The sequence below is a fragment of the Tetrahymena thermophila genome (assembly GCF_000189635.1).
Source record: "Tetrahymena thermophila SB210 genomic scaffold scf_8254719, whole genome shotgun sequence".
NCBI classification, from domain to species: domain Eukaryota; phylum Ciliophora; class Oligohymenophorea; order Hymenostomatida; family Tetrahymenidae; genus Tetrahymena; species Tetrahymena thermophila.
The window spans coordinates 638932-657733 of NW_002476484.1; the positions used below are offsets into that span (position 1 = coordinate 638932).

General features: G+C 24.1%; 4 protein-coding genes across 4 annotated transcripts; 3 read left to right on the forward strand and 1 right to left on the reverse strand. All coding sequences in view use genetic code 6, as the record gives it.

Moving 5' to 3' along the window:
• Positions 1–218: 218 nt before the first annotated feature.
• TTHERM_000784679 (high mobility group (HMG) box protein) lies at positions 219–2687 on the forward strand (the record flags this gene model as incomplete). The annotated part of the gene is made up of 6 exons (XM_012796527.1): positions 219–248; positions 327–396; positions 596–816; positions 2057–2212; positions 2317–2457; positions 2547–2687. 6 exons carry the CDS (start codon positions 219–221, stop codon positions 2685–2687), a joined length of 759 nt encoding a protein of 252 aa, XP_012651981.1.
• Positions 2688–3819: 1132 nt separating this feature from the next.
• On the forward strand, positions 3820–6005 carry TTHERM_00784680 (hypothetical protein; the record flags this gene model as incomplete). Its single annotated transcript, XM_001011526.3, has 4 exons — positions 3820–4542; positions 4605–5312; positions 5369–5540; positions 5605–6005. The coding sequence occupies exons 1-4, from the start codon at positions 3964–3966 to the stop codon at positions 6003–6005; spliced, it is 1860 nt and encodes a 619-aa protein (XP_001011526.1). The 5' UTR covers positions 3820–3963.
• A 742-nt stretch (positions 6006–6747) lies between these two features.
• Positions 6748–12809, reverse strand: TTHERM_00784670 (ATPase, histidine kinase-, DNA gyrase B; the record flags this gene model as incomplete). Its single annotated transcript, XM_001011525.2, has 6 exons — positions 6748–6887; positions 6949–7278; positions 7339–9397; positions 9451–10085; positions 10150–10899; positions 11105–12809. The coding sequence occupies 6 exons, from the start codon at positions 12807–12809 to the stop codon at positions 6748–6750; spliced, it is 5619 nt and encodes a 1872-aa protein (XP_001011525.2).
• Positions 12810–15021: 2212 nt separating this feature from the next.
• TTHERM_00784660 (tubulin-tyrosine ligase family protein) lies at positions 15022–18751 on the forward strand. Its single transcript, XM_001011524.2, has 2 exons — positions 15022–16362; positions 16623–18751. Exons 1-2 carry the CDS (start codon positions 15143–15145, stop codon positions 18382–18384), a joined length of 2982 nt encoding a protein of 993 aa, XP_001011524.1. The 5' UTR covers positions 15022–15142; the 3' UTR covers positions 18385–18751.
• The last annotated feature ends 51 nt before the right edge of the window (positions 18752–18802 follow it).

An 18802-nucleotide genomic window follows, 5' to 3' on the forward strand; every position in this document is an offset into this window, starting at 1 on the left:
GATATAGAGAGTGTGTATTTGATTGATTGAATTAATTAGTAGTAAGTGCGAGAAAGTTAGAGATTAAGAGAGGTACAAACTACATATACAAGAGTTGCTCATAGTAAAATAAATAAATAAAAGTAAAAAAGAAGTGATAAATTAAAATACAAAGGTTTTACAAAGTAAAAAAAATAAAAAATAAAAGGAAGACAAAAGAGAATCAATCTTTACAAAGAATGAGTTAAACAATGACTTCAGAGGAATTTGTAAATATAGATAACTTATATATAGATTTTCAAATTATGAGATTTAAGAGACATAAAAAATATAAATTATGAAATTAGATGATGATCATAGCATAGAAGTGCTCTGTCTTTTTTAAGGAAATGCATGAATTATGTGACGCGTATTCTCGTAAGTATTTTATCATTTTTGTTTTTGTCTTTCATATCTCTAAACTCCTAAAATTCACTTTATAGCATCTAGGTTTAAAATTTTAAATATAGCCAAAATTGTAAAAATTGGCAAAGATTTATTAAAAAATGAAAATTAAGACACACATACATTTCCTTTAGCATCTCACGATGTTTATATTTACTTTTAAAATATTTAGAATAGGTTCCATTGAAGAAAAAAACTGGAAATAAGAGTGGCGTTCCTAAAAATAGTGAAATCAAAGATCCAGATATGCCTAAAAAACCCTCAACAGCTTACATTTTGTACTTTAAAAATCGTAAAGAAAAATTCTTGTAGCAATATCCAAACTTCGGTATTACAGAAATCACAAAACTCATTGCGAAAGAGTGGAGTGAGCTATCTAGGGAAAAATAAATCGTAAACAATTCATTTTATTTTCTACTTTTTGAGTACTTTCATACATCGAAAGTAAATTTTGAAAATGATGCTAAAACAGTGTAATGACTAAAGAGAAGATTGAATAAAAATAGATAATTCTTTACTGCTACGAAATAGCTACGAAATAGAATGCAACATAAGCTAGAACGCTTTTAAAATTTTTATTAATTTAAAATTTATAATAGAAAACTACATGATTAGTTTAGCAAATATATAGAGAGAGAGGGAGTGAAAGTTATATATGTGTGATAGATTTAATTAATAAATTCAATTGATTGAAAAAGAGAGATAAATACAAATAAAAAAGATATATTAGCAAATTTCATAATATTGATTGATAATTTATTAAAAGCTGGGGTAGACAAACAAACAAAAAAAAATATAGCCGTTTAATTAATTTAAATATTTTGCGCGAGATTTTGTTTATTTATAATATCTTTACATGGGTTCGCTGCTGCTGCATCAGCAAGGATAAAGAGAGGTCGTTATACTGGAGTATGTAACATGGAGGACAAATATAATTTACAAAGAAAAGCACTTTACTTTTTGTGCTCAATTGAAATTATATTTAAAAAGAAAGCAAGCTAGATTTATTGAATAATTTAGATTATTCTTCTATCTTTCAACCCTCAATTAGTTAGTTAATTAGCAGCTGCTCTTCCTGAAATTAATTAATCTAAGGAACAGCAAGATTGATTAATTTTTTTGCTTCAATCTTGTTCTAAATTTCTTTAGATGCATTGATTAATTAATTATTTCCTCCCCAGGCAGATTCTATTATTTCGTCTCTGCAACATTCCTTCTGACTATTTCCCCACCCCAGCTGCATAATTTCCACCTCATCATTCTACCTTATTTCTATTTCTTCAGAATAGTTAGTTATTTTTCTATCATTTTTCCTAATTTCGATTAAATCGTCAAGTTTCTAATTTTTAAACGCCACCTCTCATATTATATACGATGCTCATTTTCATTCTAAGCTTTACTAAAGCTCTATTTGATAAATTACATCTTCATCATTTTTTCATAATCCCAAAACAAATTAAAAATTTTAAAATTAATTTTTGACAGAATTATTCTATCTATCTATTTATTTGAATTTATTTTTACAAATCTTCTCAAAATTAGAAATAAGCCCAAGATTATATTTTAAAAAAACTCCCCCTTCACATTTATTCAAATTTATCATATCTAAATTTTAATTAATAAAATAAAATAGCCATTCTTAAGAGATGCCGAAAAAGCTAAGCTTGACTATATAGAAAGAATGAAGGAGTATGCATCAAAGCATCCTGGCATAAAAGTTCCTGGAGAAGGTCGTCGCAGAAAAAATAGACCCTAAGGTCCACTCTATCAAGATATCCCTGTTAAAAAAGTAAACTTAAATAATTAATTTAAATAGAAATTTTGCTAAAATTATTTTATAATTAAAAATAAAATTTATTTATTTCATATTAAATGACTTATTTATCTAAATAGGATGGTTTGCTTGAAGAGTCAAGTGAAGAAGAAATCGATGAGCTAGAAGATGAAGAAGTAGATGCATCAATTTAAAATAATAACATTAATAACAATACATAAGTTGCTATATAATAAAATAACTAATAAAATATAGTTAAGGTAACAAACTAACTATTAATTAATATATCTATAAATTTTTTAAAATTTTTAAAAAAGTTAAATTTATATCTAAATATTATTTTTAATAGAATTAGTAAATCGTAGTACCTAATAACAAAATAAATGGAAAGAGAAGAGTTATTTAATCAGATGATGAAAATTCTGAAATAAGTGATGCATAAGAAGACGATTCTTTCGAAGACTAACCTTCAAAAAAAGTTAAAAATTGAGCCAACATTTTAGAATTTAAATTTTCAAAGCATAAAATTGATATCATGAAAATTTATATGCTATAAGCTATGCTATCTGTCCCTAAAACTTTTATACATATTATAAAAGATTAATTTATTTCTCAAAAGGACTACTTTAAGAATATTGTTTTATCTGTCTAATTACTGAAGATTAACTGATTTGATTAATCGATAAAATAAATTTTGAAACTATTTTATATATAATAAAAAAAATAAATTTATTCTCTATTCTGTTTTACATTTTTAATTTTATATCTTCAGCATGAGACTAAAAAAGCTATATCTTAAAGTAATATCAATTAGATTAAGTAATTAAATGTAACTGTATAATTTACCTAAAAAATATATATATATTATTATGTTTTAATCTTGATATATCTTTTAGAAATAATTATTAATAGATCTATTTTTAGAAAAAATATATTCACTCATCCTATTTTTTTACTCACAAAAAATCATTTAAATTTTTCTATTTTTTGAATTTATCTGAAAGTTAATTTTTTTGATTTAATAGAAATCTTAAAAATTTAATAATAATTTAATGTTAATTGATTAGAATGACTATTTAACATATAAAATTTGCTTTATTTTCCATTTTTTTATAAAAATATTGAGTTTAAAATAAAATCTGTTTTTTTCTTAAATTTTATTGAATTATTCAATTAAAAATATTTTATCAAATCTTATTGATTTTTATTGCTTTTTAATTATAATATGTTTAAATGATTTTAATGGTATATTTTAATTTATCCAAAATCATCAAAATGTTTAAATTTCTAATTATTTTACAATGATTTTTTTAAATTTAGATAAATATTTTGAGTTTATCAGATACAGTTTATTTATTTTAATCCTCTCTTACTCTATTCAAAGATACATTCCTTCTCTCTAAAATTCAATTATTTCTATGACTTTCAAAATATTAAATTAATGTTAGTAGATACTTTAAGTTGAACAAAAAAAGCAAATAAGAAGTATTTAATTATTTTAAAACTATTTTAATATGCAAGTCATAAAGAACTTTTTGAACAATTTTGATAAAAGACTATGTAATTGTTTGTGCATTTAATTTTTAGACATAAAAATTATATATTTACTTTAGAAAAATAAAATTTTTTATTGCAGATCAGAAGTAATAAAATTTTTACACAGAAAATAAAATTAGAAGAAATCTTCTGAATTATTAAATAAAGTAGCAATATTTTAAAGAGTTTTTGTAAAGTAATCAATCAATTCAAGTTAGACATAGCAAGCAATGGATACTTAAATAGAAGGAGAGACAAATTATAACATATGTTAAATTTGCCAGAATGACAACCATTACGTAAGAATGAAGCTCTTCCCTTGCAAAAACGAAGAATGTGATAAATATTATGAAAAAGTAGATGATGTTTGCAATAAATGCATTCGTAAGATATAAAGATCTGAAATGCTGTGCCCATTTTGCAATTAAAACTAGCTGCAAATTAACTAGTTTGGATAATATAGAAATCCTAGTGTCAAAAAATTTACTATTGGATTGCTTTCTACCAAATACCTTAATACCTCTACTAAAGCATTTAAAGAAAACCCAAACTATAATCCAAATGTTTATAATGCAAGTATTCCTAAATATATTGAAGAACCTATTGGAAGTTTCATAACTCTACCTGTCATTCCTTTTAGTTTAGCTTATCTTACAGGAGATACTAATTAAGCTAAAAAAGATTAAGGATAAGGAAGAATTTGCTTGAGCTTCGATAAGTTTGTACAAGCTTTAGAAGTCATGACTGTTGACGAAAAGAATCAATAAATTTTCACAGAATAAGATAAATAGGAATTAGCAACCACAAAAGTAAACTTCTAATTCATAGAAATTTCTTTTATTATTGTAAAAATACTTTAAAAATATTTTAGTATTGCTTAGATATTCTTTTTAACACATGCCGTCATGATATGGTTCGTTGTGGAACAAACTAAATTTTCATTTCAGGAGGATATTGGAAAGATTTAGATTTCTTGTATGGCATTTAGTAAGAAAAAGGACTTCCAATTTAGTTCTAAGCTAGATAGCAAAGAGCTTGGAGATAGTATTAAGAAGGTATTCTTGACTAAAATTAGTTGATTGCTGAAATAGAATCTATCCACTAAAAATATAAAGAAATCTAGTCATAAAAAAATCCAAATACCTAAGAAACTTAAATACCTTTTTATTATCCTTATTTTTCAAATACTTATTTAGTTGAATTACTACAAAAGGATAACTCAGATTTCTCAATTTAACCTACTTAGTAGTTGAACAGTCCTAGAGCATTCCATCAAACTGTTGTTACTAATGATAAAATATTTGTATTTGGTGGTATTTGCAATGGAATAGTCTTGGACTCAATTGAAGTTGCTGAAGTAGTACGTGATATTGCTTCAAAAATTACTGAAATAAAAGAATTTTAAGTAGTTGGCAGTATGACTAGTCCCAGAGCTAAATTTAGTGCTGTCTTCAAGCCTGCCGTTAAATGCACTTAAAAAAATTGTGGGTATTTTGCATAGAAAGAATAAAATAGTTTTTCTTGTTCTGATAGCAAGTGTCCTAATCATGCTTACATTTATATTGCAGGAGGAATTAAGGTATTTTCTAAAAAAATTAAACAGTTTATTCAATTTAAACTAAATATTTATTTTAGGAATTTGGCGTTCAACAAGATTAGCTTACTCTTGAAAGATATAACTTCTAAACTTAGTAGTGTGAAGAAATTTACTTGGGTGTTGATAAAGATTCTATCTTAAATTAATATATTGGTATGAGTATTGGATACTGGAATAATGATATTTTTGTTTTTGGAGGTGTCCCTAAAAGTAAATAATTTCCCATTTTAATTATTTTTATTATGCATTTGAGTTAATTTTCTTTTTATTAAAGACTCGGAAGCCTTCAGCAAACATTAAAATGCAGCTTTTGCAGTTTTAAAGCCAGGTAGAGTAAAAGGTAACGAAAAGATCTTCAGTGAACAAATAATCTCAAACTAGATTTAGCCAAGTTACCTTCCTTAATTTACAGTTTCCATTCCATATTAATCAAAAACAGAAGAAGAAAAATCTTAGTCAGATTAATATAGAGCATTTGTTATTTACAGTTAAAATCAAGAAAAATTCTGTTTCTAAAATTTCAGAATTTACAGAAATAGTAACGATGAAATCAAATTATCAAACTAAATTTAATCTTTAAAGTAAGAATTCTAATTTATAAATAAAAAATGGAACGAATAAGGTTTCTAGGATGAATAAAGCTTTATCCTTCTTAACTCATTTGTTGATTAATGAAATTGATTACTTTTGGAAAAAGTAGAAATTATACTCAAAGAATTAGTTTGTTAATTAATTAGTTATTTATCTAATTAATATTATATTTTGTCTATTGCTATTTGAGATGTATTTTTTATGTAGCTAGAAAGAAATCTACTTGTAAAATTAAAAATAAATAAATAAATAAATTAATTTATAATTTTCATATTATTTTAATTTAATATAATGTTTTTGCTTACTTTTTAGTTTTAAATAAATATTTGATATTTTAATTTGTTTAAAATTTTGACTTAACTCTACCACAAGAATTTTAATCCATGAAATGCTGTTATTAAATTAATTTTACGGTATTAATTAATTGGTTTGATTACAATATAAATTTAACTTGATTGAAAAATTAATGAATTAATGGAGATGATAACTAAAATTAACTATTAAGTTTTGGAAATAAAAACAAAGGATAAATATATAAAATATAAATTGAAAAATAACTATTATGTACACTTTTATAGGTGGTGTTTATTTAGATAGATAAATATTTTTTAGTTTATAGACTTTCAAAAAATAAATTGGATAAAATATTTGTTTTATTAATTGTTTGTTGGTAATGTAACTTATTTTATATCTTTTTTGTTATTAAATTTTATTTTAATAAGCTCATTTATTCATTATTTTATTTAGTAACTATTAATGTTTTATTGTTATGCTAGAAAATTTTAAGTTTAAGTTTAATCTTTATTTAATATTCAGTTTACAGTGTTCAGTTACTTTGGTTTCTTTAAATGGTTTCTTTACTTAGTTAAAAGTCTTGAAGAAGTTCATTAATTTAATCTTAAGAAATAGGCTTGGTTAATATTCCATCAGTTCCATTTCTAAGACATTTGTTGATTTCTGTGGTGTCTAATTAATTTAATTGATTTTTAAAAAAATTAAATTAATTTATTATTATTTTAATTAATACCTTCATAAGCAGTGCATATAATGATTGGGCAATCCAAAAACTGCTCATCTTTAACATAAAATTTTATTTTTGAACTTGTTTCATAGCCATCCATTATAGGCATATTCCAATCTAAAAATATGTAGTTGTATGGTTCTTAGCTGTTTGGCTTATTTTTTTACAAGAATTTTTCTATTGCTTCTTCACCGCTTAGGCAAGTGTCTATGCTCATTTTATATTTTTTAAAGTTCAAAAGTAGCTTTTGCAGTACTTTTATATTAAAAACACTATCATCGCAAATCAAAATGTTCAAATACTATTTTTCTTATTGCTCGTCTGATTCCGCCACACCTTTTTTTCCAAAATTTAAAACTTAATATAAAAAAATATTTTAAATTTGTAAATAAGTACCAAATTTAATTTTTTTAATGTAATTTAGTTGAACTGATTCTGTCATTTTATGATTTGTTACATGATTATATCTGTCTATTTTGCTTATATAGAGTCCTTTTTTATCAATTGAGATCACTTGCGATTCTCTTTCGCTTTTTTAGTTTATGTTTGATACAACATCTTGCTGTTAAAGGGTTTATTTTTTATTTCTCATAATCTAAAACTAGTTGTTACTCTTTACCAATGCATGAGAACTACTTTCTTCTAAATTAGCACGCTCTTATGTGTCTTCAAGAGATTATAAAATACTTGTGTTAAAAAATTGATCGTCATCTAACTACTATTCATCAACATATTGTTCACATTTAATCTGATCTAATATATTATAACTCTGGTTTTTTATTATTTTGCTTGATCTTTGATTCGTAACTCTACTTTGTGTTTAAACAATACAACTAGGAAAACCTCCTCCTAAAACATTGAAAAATATTGAAGAATCATGGCCATATCCGTTTTCTTAAATGTCTTAATTTTTAAAAAGGATAGGTTTTTAGAACAAGTAATTTTAATCACCAAAATCTTATTATTTAAGCTATTTGATATCTAGAGATTTATTTTTACTTTCTTATTGCTATTTTTTAAAACTGATTTATGAAATTTTTTTTTCAGGAGAATTTATATTCGAGTTTGTTCTCTACATGATACTCTCTTCTGTTTATATTTATAAAGGCTGCTGCACTTTCTATAAAATGGGCTGCTAAAAGGATATTTGCTTTTATAATGGGTTGTTCTGGATTACATGTCGGCTTGCTGTGAATTCATTATTTTAATTTAAGAAAGGGGTGTTTCTTGGTTTTAAATTATTCATATTTTCATTTTCTTACTTTTCATTAGCTGTATTTTCTCCTATAACAATACTTGCTATTGTAGAATTTAAGCTGCTACTATTATAAATTTGTTAAGTTTAGTTGTCATTGTTTTTATTCTTCTTTTCTAATAAATTTTATTCTTTCTTGAAATTTTAAGTTGAAACCTGCTTTTCTTCTTTGTCTTAAATATCTTCACTAGAGTGAGCTAAGTTAACTTTCCATTCAGTCTCTGCTTTTTGTATATCAAAGGGATCCTTTTCTTATACAACTGCGCCCGAAGTATTGTTCTTACTTGCAGTATTCTCCATGCTTTGAATTTGATATTTTTTTACAGTACTACTATTTCCCCCAAAGCTAAATTTTTGCAAAAGGTTAGATTTCTGATTTGGTTCAGTTTCTTTAATCTAATGTATGCTGTCTGAGATTTTATTCTATATAATAGCATTTGTATAGTTGCTTATGTTATGGATATGTTAGCTCTGACTGTTATTGAAGCTAACAAACTTAGGACTTTTAGCCATTATTTATCCTGAATCAAAGTTATTTATATTATTACTATAGGTAAAATCCATTTGTGAAATTTTATTCTTGTCATCTTTTGCTCTATTTTCAAGATTATTCTCTATCGATTAGTCTATTAGTTCTTTTTAGCTTTGACTTTTTATTTCATCTTTTTCTTGAATTTCGTTAGGTTTCTCATTATTATTATTTGCCTTATAATTGTTTTGTTGATATGACTAAAAAATGCTACCATTTGTAATTCCTCTTTGAAACAAAGAATTTATCTTTCTCCTACTATCCTATTGATATGTGCTTGACTACTTATCACTCTCAGGTAGAATAGATTAGTTATTACCAGACTTATAGTATTCATACTCTTTTCTTTTGATTTGTGAATCTTGCTTACTTGCCTTGTCTTTCGACTCGTATTCCAAATAGATTTCACTTTTTAGATTTTACTCGCTACTATTTGGAATAAGATTAATAAAACTATGAGGAGATACTATTGGATGAATATCATCTTCATTTTAATTATTTAAAGGTTTGTGATTATAATTCCATCCATTATTATTATTATTGTTGTTTTGGATATTATTTTCATTCTATCTCTTTTATTCTGATTGAATTATTTATTCTAATTTAGATGGAATCATACTCTAATGTAGATCATGGTAAATATAGAAAGTAAATTTAGAACCTCTTTTTTCCTATTTTAAGAAATAAAATTTTATAATTTTAGCATAAAATTTTAATTACTTACTTTCGATGCTACTTTTAGTTAAAAAGGTCCTAGCTTTTCTACAATTGTCTTACAAATAGTTAATCCTAGACCAATACCATGTCTATTCATGTTTTCATTGTTGTGCGTGTTGTAAGGTGTAAATAAGCTTTTTAAGATTTTATCATTCATTCCTATTCCAGAATCTATAATTTAGAATTAAATTAGTCCCAAAGAAAATACATTTTCTTGATAGCAAGTATAAAGCTTATTTTCATCCAAAACCTTCATTTTTTCAGCTAGACTTGTATTAATACAGTTTTAAGGAGGATCGTTTTATTCAACAATCTCAGTTATTTTCTGTTTTAAATTTGTTTTGTAGGGGGAATTCAAATATTTGTCGACATTTTTAGTGTTTTTCAGGTAAACTTTTGAAACTTTTATCAAGATTCCTCCCTTTTTAGTGAATTTAATTGAGTTACTTATTAAATTCATTAAAACTTGCTTCAAACGCTAAGAATCAGAATAAATCAAGCTATTTTGTTTTATTTATTTACATATTTCAAATTTTAATTTTATTTTCTTCCTTTTTTCCCATAAAATAATTTCCATTAACTTTTCCATTTCTTGTAGCAGTTCTAATAAATTAAACTATCTTATATCTGTTTCTAATTTTCCTATTTAAATTAAGAAGAAAAATAGTTTAGCTTATGCCTAAATATACCAATAAAATTAAAGTACCCATTCTGTTTCTGTTATTGTCAATGATGTCCTAAATAATTGCTTCCATAAGATGAGTGTTAGCAACTGAAATATTAATTTACTCATGCAAATCATTAACTTCACTCTATTGCAGTTCTTTTACCTTTTATTTAATCTATTCTTTTTGCTCAAGGATAGTATTACACTAGTGTATTTGGAAAATTTCTTTGAGCTTATCGATAGAGTATTTAATCGCATACAAAGGAGTCCTTAAATCATGAGTTACGTTAGCAAACATAATTTCTTTAAATTGCACTTCTTTTTACAAATTGTTTATCTCTTGGATAGAAGTCATATCCGTTATGCTTGCAATTATTATTTCATTCTAAAAGATATTGTGATATTTAATTAAGCTTATTGATAAATGTTGAATTTTTTGTCCATCACTTTTTTTGAATTTTCCTTAAATTTGAATAGACCTTAAAGTTGGATCCTTAATTATATCCTCTAAAGTGTGGTAGCGATTAGCTAATGAAGAAGGTAGGACTCTAGATTGTTCATTTGTTTTTAAGCTGAACGTATCTTAATTATTTGTATCTTTCTTATCATAGGAAATTTGAGCTTGCTTTTCTGTTTTTTCGCTGCTTTGCTTTGGAGCAGGTGATTGAGTGTTTATCTCATCTGATTTTAAAGAGGTCTTTTGAGCTTTAATTAATGAAGGAGTTATATTAAGCTAATCTTTCTCATTTTAATTTGCCATTGCATCATTGTTTTATTTCTCATTGTAATCTTTATTTAATAATTATGCATTAGATGATAAAATATGATGGACTTTATTTTTCAATATAAATTAATAACAATTATATATATTAGTTGAGATTAAATGCGAGTTGATGATAGAAGTTTTTTCATAATTTCTATAGATTATTTTGTTATTTCAAATATAGATAGATTATTTTAATAAAAAAAACTAATAAAACCCAAATTAATTTACCTTAAAAAATATTATTTCGATTATTTGTGTTTCTAAATGTTTAAATAAAATTATCAGTCTTGTTGAAGTTTACATTAGTGTGCATAGCTGCTATTGTCATCGGCTGCTCTCCTTCCTTTCCATTATTTTTATTTTCTTAACAAATCCTTTTAAGACTTACAATTGTTGGGTTAGAATGCTTTGAGCTCCTTTTTTTATTCAATTCGCTAGAACTAAATTTGAGTATTTTTTATTCAATAAATTGCTTGGATGCTGAGTTAAACTTTGCTTACAAAATTTTTTGCTTAGTTTTATTAAAGTTATTTTTAATTTTTAGTTTTTCAGTAGATGCTCCGAAATCAAAGTTATTTATATCTGCCTCTTGTGAAAGGGCTTTTTCTTCGCCTTGGTCAAATTACTCTATTTTATTATAGTTTGTTATACTGAATAGATCAAGCTCAAAATCACGAAAAAACTAAAGAGAATCGCTCAATAATTCCTAAGAAAGCTATTGATTACCGTATATGACTTTGCACGAGGTTAAATCTTTGGGGTTAATTTCAATTTATATGTTATTACTTTGTCCATGACAACTCCGGTTGCACAAAGAGAGAGTAAAGTATTTTTTCAAGGCCTAAAAAGAGATTAAATATGAGCTCAGCGTTCTCATTTGAAATTTTTCATATAAAATGATTATCAAAATTAAAAAAAGACACTTGATTGCTAAATCAATATCTAAATTATGATCTACAGATATTTATTATGCGTAAAGTAAAATCCCAATTGCTATAGCACTTATAATACTAATTAATTATCTATATTTTGGAATTAAGTGCTTATTTAAGCAATCTTGTAAGCGATATAGAATAGCTCCTTAAAAAAAAAATTTAGATTGAGATTAAAGGAGTAATAAGTAGAAATCATCTTTTGCGCTTTAATTAACCTAGCAGTTTCTCTGCGTTTAATCATTATTGTTGCTAACTCCATTACTATTAGGATTGCTTTGATCTGTATTTTAATAGCTTATCATGCTTTGAGCATATCTTTCAACATCGTATTTCTGATTATACTAATTGTTGTAAACCCATACACCTACTATAATAGTAACCATAATAGAGTTAGCAATTTAAACAAAATGCAAATATGTAAACTCTTGATACTTAATTAAAAGGTAATTACCCAGACTTAATAAAATAAATATAGCAATTATTATGTACTCATATATTTTATTATACTCCTACATTGCTATCTACTCTATAAAAAATATGATAATAAAAGCTAGTTAAAAAAAGCAAGTTTGTGCATCATATTTATCAGAAATAATGTCTGCTACGATTGGATTTTGTACTTTCTAGTATTATTACTCCTGCATTAAAATAGTGGAAGAAGGCCTCTTTACCATCTAGCTATTTTGCTGATTCTATTATTTATGTTTTTTTTCATTAGCTTCGCTTTAATTTTTTAACAGACCATCAATATTTTAAATCTAATTAAATTATCCATTAGCTATTTTGATATCAGAATCAGCGTTTTTGAAGTCATAAGAGCTCCTTTATTAATTTTAGAGTAAAACACCTTATTTTTATGTAGCTCTTTGTTGCTAGCTGCCATCATCAAATTTTAGTTTTGCTTGCTGATTTTCTGACATAACAATTTCTTTATGAATCATTTAATCGAGTCTTGTTTATTCAAACCTTGCATTGTCTTCCGTTTTCTTATAATTCATTTGATGCTAATTAAAATTAATTAAGGTACTTAAAAAATATCGAATTTTCAATTATAATAAAGTTAATTATATTTGCAATTCCTTAAAAAATCAATATCATAATTTTACTTAATTTTTATGAATCTTAATGATCAATTTTTTATAAGATTTTTTTAAAGGTGAGTGATAGAAATTTTTTCATATTATGTTTTGATTAAAGCAAATGTATTTTTACTTTGATTGATTCGTTTATCTAGATAGATAAATATTAATTACTTTTCATGATATTTCCAATTTTAATTAGAGCTATTAAGAACTCATTCATAATTTCTTTCTTCATACATATTTAATAAATTTTGCTTTACTTTGCCCAAATTTAATCCTTACTTCATATCCATAATATTATTTCTTAAATAATAACTTATTTTATAATATCAGTAAATTCCTCTTAATTAATAAGCTTACGTTATAGTCATAATTTTTTCAAAAATTTTTGCAATGAAGGTAACAAACTCAAAAATACACTTTTAATATTATAAATTCTATCTTAAAAATTATTTTAATTTTAAATTATGGCAAAAAACAAAATAAAAATTAAACTTTGAATGTTGATTGATAAATACCGAATATAAATCTTAATTAATTTATATTTATGTTAGAAAAATAACAAATTTTAACTACTTCGAATACAATATCTTTAGTTTTATATAAAAGATTTTTTGAGATCCAATAAATAGCTAATATTGAAACACATAAAAAGCTAATAAAATATATTTGTTACAAATTTAATTCAAATAAACTTTAACTTTTTGAGTTTATTAAAGCAATATATTTTTTTTTTAAAAAAACTTCATAGTTTTTAGCTCAAATATTTACAATAAGCCTATTAATAAAGTAGTTTTAAAATAAATGTTAGAGAAATATAAAAATTTATGAAATTAATTTATGGCAATACCTATTAAATTTTTTGATGCAAATATTTTCTAATTTAAAGCATTTGACTTAAAAGGAATATAATCTACAACAAAATGCAAGTATTTTTATGAAATTTTAAAAGTGCTTTATTTATCACAAGCTTAATATTTTAAGTATTTTCATTTAGATATTTATTTTGATTTTGTTAATATGCTTGAATGAACAAATTTAATTTAAGTTGTTATATTTCATTTTTGAGGATATTGATTCATTTCGTGATAAAACAGCAATAAAATTGTGCTATCTAATTACTCTAAACAAACTTATAAGATAAATTGAATTATAAATTTTAAATAAAACCTGCGATACAAAGTACTTGTTTTCTAGATTAAAATATTATGATAAATGGCTTGTTTTTAAATTTATTAAATAATAAATAATTTTTTATAAAAAGATTAATATTTTTCCTTCTCTAGTTTATCTGTTAGCTATTATTGTTTTAAAATATCCAATTTTTCATTAAAATCTAACATATCCTAAAAATATATTATATAAAGTAAAAGAAATAATTCATTCCTAATTTATTTATTGAAGAAATAGATTTATTTTTGGATTAAAATTATATTATTAGTATCAAATTATCTCTATCAAAAACCAATTTAATTTTAATTTTACTTACATCCTATATTATATAATTTTTAATATTCTATTGAAAACTTTTCTTTCTTATATAGAATTATAATAATATTGGATTGATTAAAGGGGGATTCAGATATAAATAAATACTAATCAATTCGTCTTAAAAATTTTTTCAATTTTATGTACTTTACATAATTCTAAATTTTTAGTATTGAATTGATCCCTAATTAAAATTAAAAAAAACTTATCAAAATAAGGATAATTATAATCATTTTTTTAATTGCAAATAACTTAATAAAAATAGTGCGGACTTTAATAAAAACTTTCAACTCTGTGTATTTATTTAAAAGACAATATTAAAATTATATAATATAACTACATTTATTAATTAAATTAGAGTATTTGGAATAAATTAAAATTAATTGAATTAATTATTGTAAGAATAAAAAATTCATAATTAATTTTAATTTAATTAAATTTAATTTTAAAATATTTTAACAATTGAATTTATAAAAAAATGAATTTATTATTTAATAATAAATTATCGAAAAATAAATAACATTCATGAAACTTTAACTTATATATTAACATAAATTATTATAAGTTTTCAATTCCTTTTGATAATTAACCAAAAAATCAAACTGAAATGCGAAAATTTAAACAATTATTGAAATAATAATTTCATTAAGTTTTAGAATAAGAAATAATTGATCATCCTTCAAGATTTTCAGCAATTAAATATTGAAAAAAAAGCAAATTAATAATTATAAATTAGCTTTATTTTAATTAAAATTAAAAAAATGAGGTCTAAGTCAACTCAAAAACTTAATAACAATTTTTATAAGTACATTAGAGGTAGTTTTGGAAATAAAGATTACCACTAAATGTACGAAGAAGTCATTGATTATGATACTTTCAATACAAAAAGCGATAAATCACTGAAAATAAATCCATATTTATAGTCAAGCATAAAGTAATTCAAGACAATATAATCATCAGATTTAAATTCAAATCGTGCAAACAATCTAAAAAGAAAAGTAAAAACTTAGAAGGTCAACTAAACGAAAGAAAATCAGCAAACAAGTCAAGTGTAAATTAGTAGCTAGGAAATAAAACAGAAAAAGCTAATTCATAGTGCGGAAGATATAGATTTGTAAGTAAAATAATTTGATGTTAATGCAAATGCAGAAGCAATTAAATTAGAGTAGCTAAAAAAAATAGATGAAGCAAAAGCAATCCAAGAAGATTTAGAAAATAGGAATAAATAAAGATAAAGAGACATGAAATTAGAAAAATTGCCATTAAATCTTTCAAATAACAATAAAAAATCACTTTAAAATGTCTCTAAACGTAATCCTTAACTTGCTGAAACATTAGATATTTACAGTTAATCCAGCGGCATATATCAAATTATGCAGAAGTCTTTATTAAATGGATAGTCATACAGTAATCTGAGATCTAATTTTTCATAAAGCATAGACAAGAAACACACACTACCTGCTATTCCTTAAACTGACAACTCAGAAGAACCTTTATTAATTAAGCTTATAAAGCATTAATAAATGCTTGAAAAAGAGAGGTCATCATAAATTAGATAGTAATATTTGTAGCGTAAATCTGAATTACAGTCTGTAAAAAATTAGCACACACAAAACCTTAAAACGAAAGAAAAAGAGTCACTGAAAATCTAAGAGCAACTACGCATAAAAATAGAATATTACAAAAGAGAGCTTGAAAAAGAGCGTTAGAATAAATAGACTATTCATTAATTAACTGATTAATTAAGGATTTTGTTAAAAGATTAGAATCTCATGAACAAATCACTCCTCCCTTATATATCTGTAAAAGATACTCTCGCCTTTTTCAGTTAGAATTAAATCTTTTAATTCTATTATATTGGTAAAGGCAATAATTCTGAAATTGTCAGAAGAATCTTAGAAACTCGTGTGCTCTTGTAAGAAGTTGATGAAGTGTGTCCAGAAGTCAATTTCGAGTGGCATCCATTTAGCAGACCAATTTAGTAAACGAAATATTTTATTTTTAGCAAATTTAAACAAATAAAATATAATTTAATCATAAATTTTCAGATTTTATTGATTAAAATCGCATTTTTATTTCTTTCCTAATAAATTCTTATAATTTATTTATTCTAATTAAAAACTAAAAATAAATAATAGTTTTTTTTATTCTTGCTTTCAATTCGTTGACAAATATATTTATTTTTAATATTAATTCTTTAAGGATTTCTAAATTAAGCTAATTGTTTATTTTATTTTAAAGGTTTTCTAAGCTTGGCACAAAGGGTGAAATTTAGTTGACTAAGAAAGTAGTAAATCATTTCGAGTATCACCACGAAATAACTACAAAAAGTAATTTGGTTAAAAATATGAAAAACTACTGCGCAGAAAATAAACTTGATGTATTCGAATACACACCAATAACTTTTGAAATAAATGTTGACAGCAACAGTTTTATGAATGAAATGAGAACATTCTTGTAGTATTATATGAAAAATTTACCATCACACTTAAAGACCTAAAAAGATCAGATAGAAATTAAAAAGAGGAATGGTAGAGTTTAATTTTAGCTACGTCCAAATGAAAACTAAAATTCTTTACAAGACAGAAAGGAGTCTACCACAGCTGCTCCTAACTTCTAAATGAAAGAATCTTATATATCTGAAGGAAAGTCTCCTTACGTTTGGCTTCTAAAACCTGTAAATTTGAACAGAGGAAGAGGTATAGAAGTATTTTCGAGTGTAGAAGAACTAGAGAAATTAGTAAATGAATACTACATTGGTTTCCCTGAAAAAAATTTTAAGGAAGAGTAAGAAAAACTGCTTGAAGAGAAGACTTAGCTCCTAAAGCTATAAAATGAAGCATAAATAAAAAGTAGCAGTAATCTTTTAGTTAACAAATAAACAGATTTAGCAATTTTCGCCAGTGAAAAGATTCCAAGTTTAGATCAATAAACTAACTCTCCTTCAACTGATGACAAATCTGACGAAAGCGATGAAAACAAAGGAAAGTAGACAAATTAAGTTAAATTTCAGATTGAGCCAAGCAATTAAGTAGACACTCCTAATATTTAAGCTACTAAAAAAACGATTCAGTCTGCCAAAAAGATTCTTTAACCAACTATTTCAATTTAGTCTTAAGTAAAATCAGGTTAGTTTGAGCCTTTGATTAATGGCTCTTAGATTAATATAGCTAAAAGCATTAATTTACTTCCTAGAAAACCCTAAACAGCAAGCTTAGCTAATAGTTAAGTTATTGCATCTGCTTCAATTACAAGAAAAGGTTTTCACTAATAAATTAAGCAACCCACAGTTAAACCTCAGAAGGGCGGCAAATTTATTATCTCAGAAAACTAATTTGTTATTTAAAAGTATATAGAAAGGCCTTTGCTTATAAACTAAAGAAAATTTGATATTCGTGTGTGGGTGCTAGTAACTCAAAACATGGATGTACTTATTTTTAAATAAGGTTACTTACGTATGAGTAGCGAAGTATATGATATAACTGACTTACAAAATCCTTTTATTCATTTAACTAATAATGCTGTTTAGTAACATTCAAAGAATTATGGTAAATTTGAAAACGGTAACTAAATGAGCTTTGAAGATTTCTAGATATTTTTGGATAAGACTTTTCCATCCAAAAATATCTCACTTAAAGACAAAATAATACCAAAGATGGAAGAAGAAATTAAATTAAGTTTATAAAGTGTAAGGAACAAGCTAAACATGAACTAAAGACCAAATTGCTTTGAAATATTCGGATATGATTTCATCATAGACGAGCTCTTCAATGTGTGGATAATTGAAGTTAATACTAATCCCTGCATAGAAGAAAGCAGTCCAATTTTAAAGATATTACTACCCAGAATGTTAGATGATGCATTCAAATTAACAATAGACCAAATGCTTAAGATAGATCTTTCTTAAAGAGCTATTAAGTATCCTGTGCCTGGATATCTTGATGAAGATAATATGTGGAAAATGTTATGCACTCTTTAGTCTCGTTTTTCAAACTCAATTTGATGAAATAAATTTAAAATAAATTCTTTAGAAAAACAAATAATTTACTTATAAAAATGTAGACTGATATCTCTTAATGTGGAAATATAAAATTATAATGAAAATATATATTAAGCAAGAAAGTGAGTGAGTTTATATAAAACTCGAATACATACAAAATAAATGCAATATATTTTAAATAAAATCTTCAATAATAATTCCAAATGAGTTAAAATAATGAAAAAAAAATAGTATTAGGTTTATGAATATTATTTTATTTAAATAAAACTTATATTAGTTTATTATATTATAAATTTGATTGAATTTTATGTTACTATTTTTGATTTATTACTATTTATTATTCAACTTTATCAATTATTTAAATTTCAACATATTCAAATATTTAATTTATTACTTATTTTTAAAATAAAATTCTAAAAAT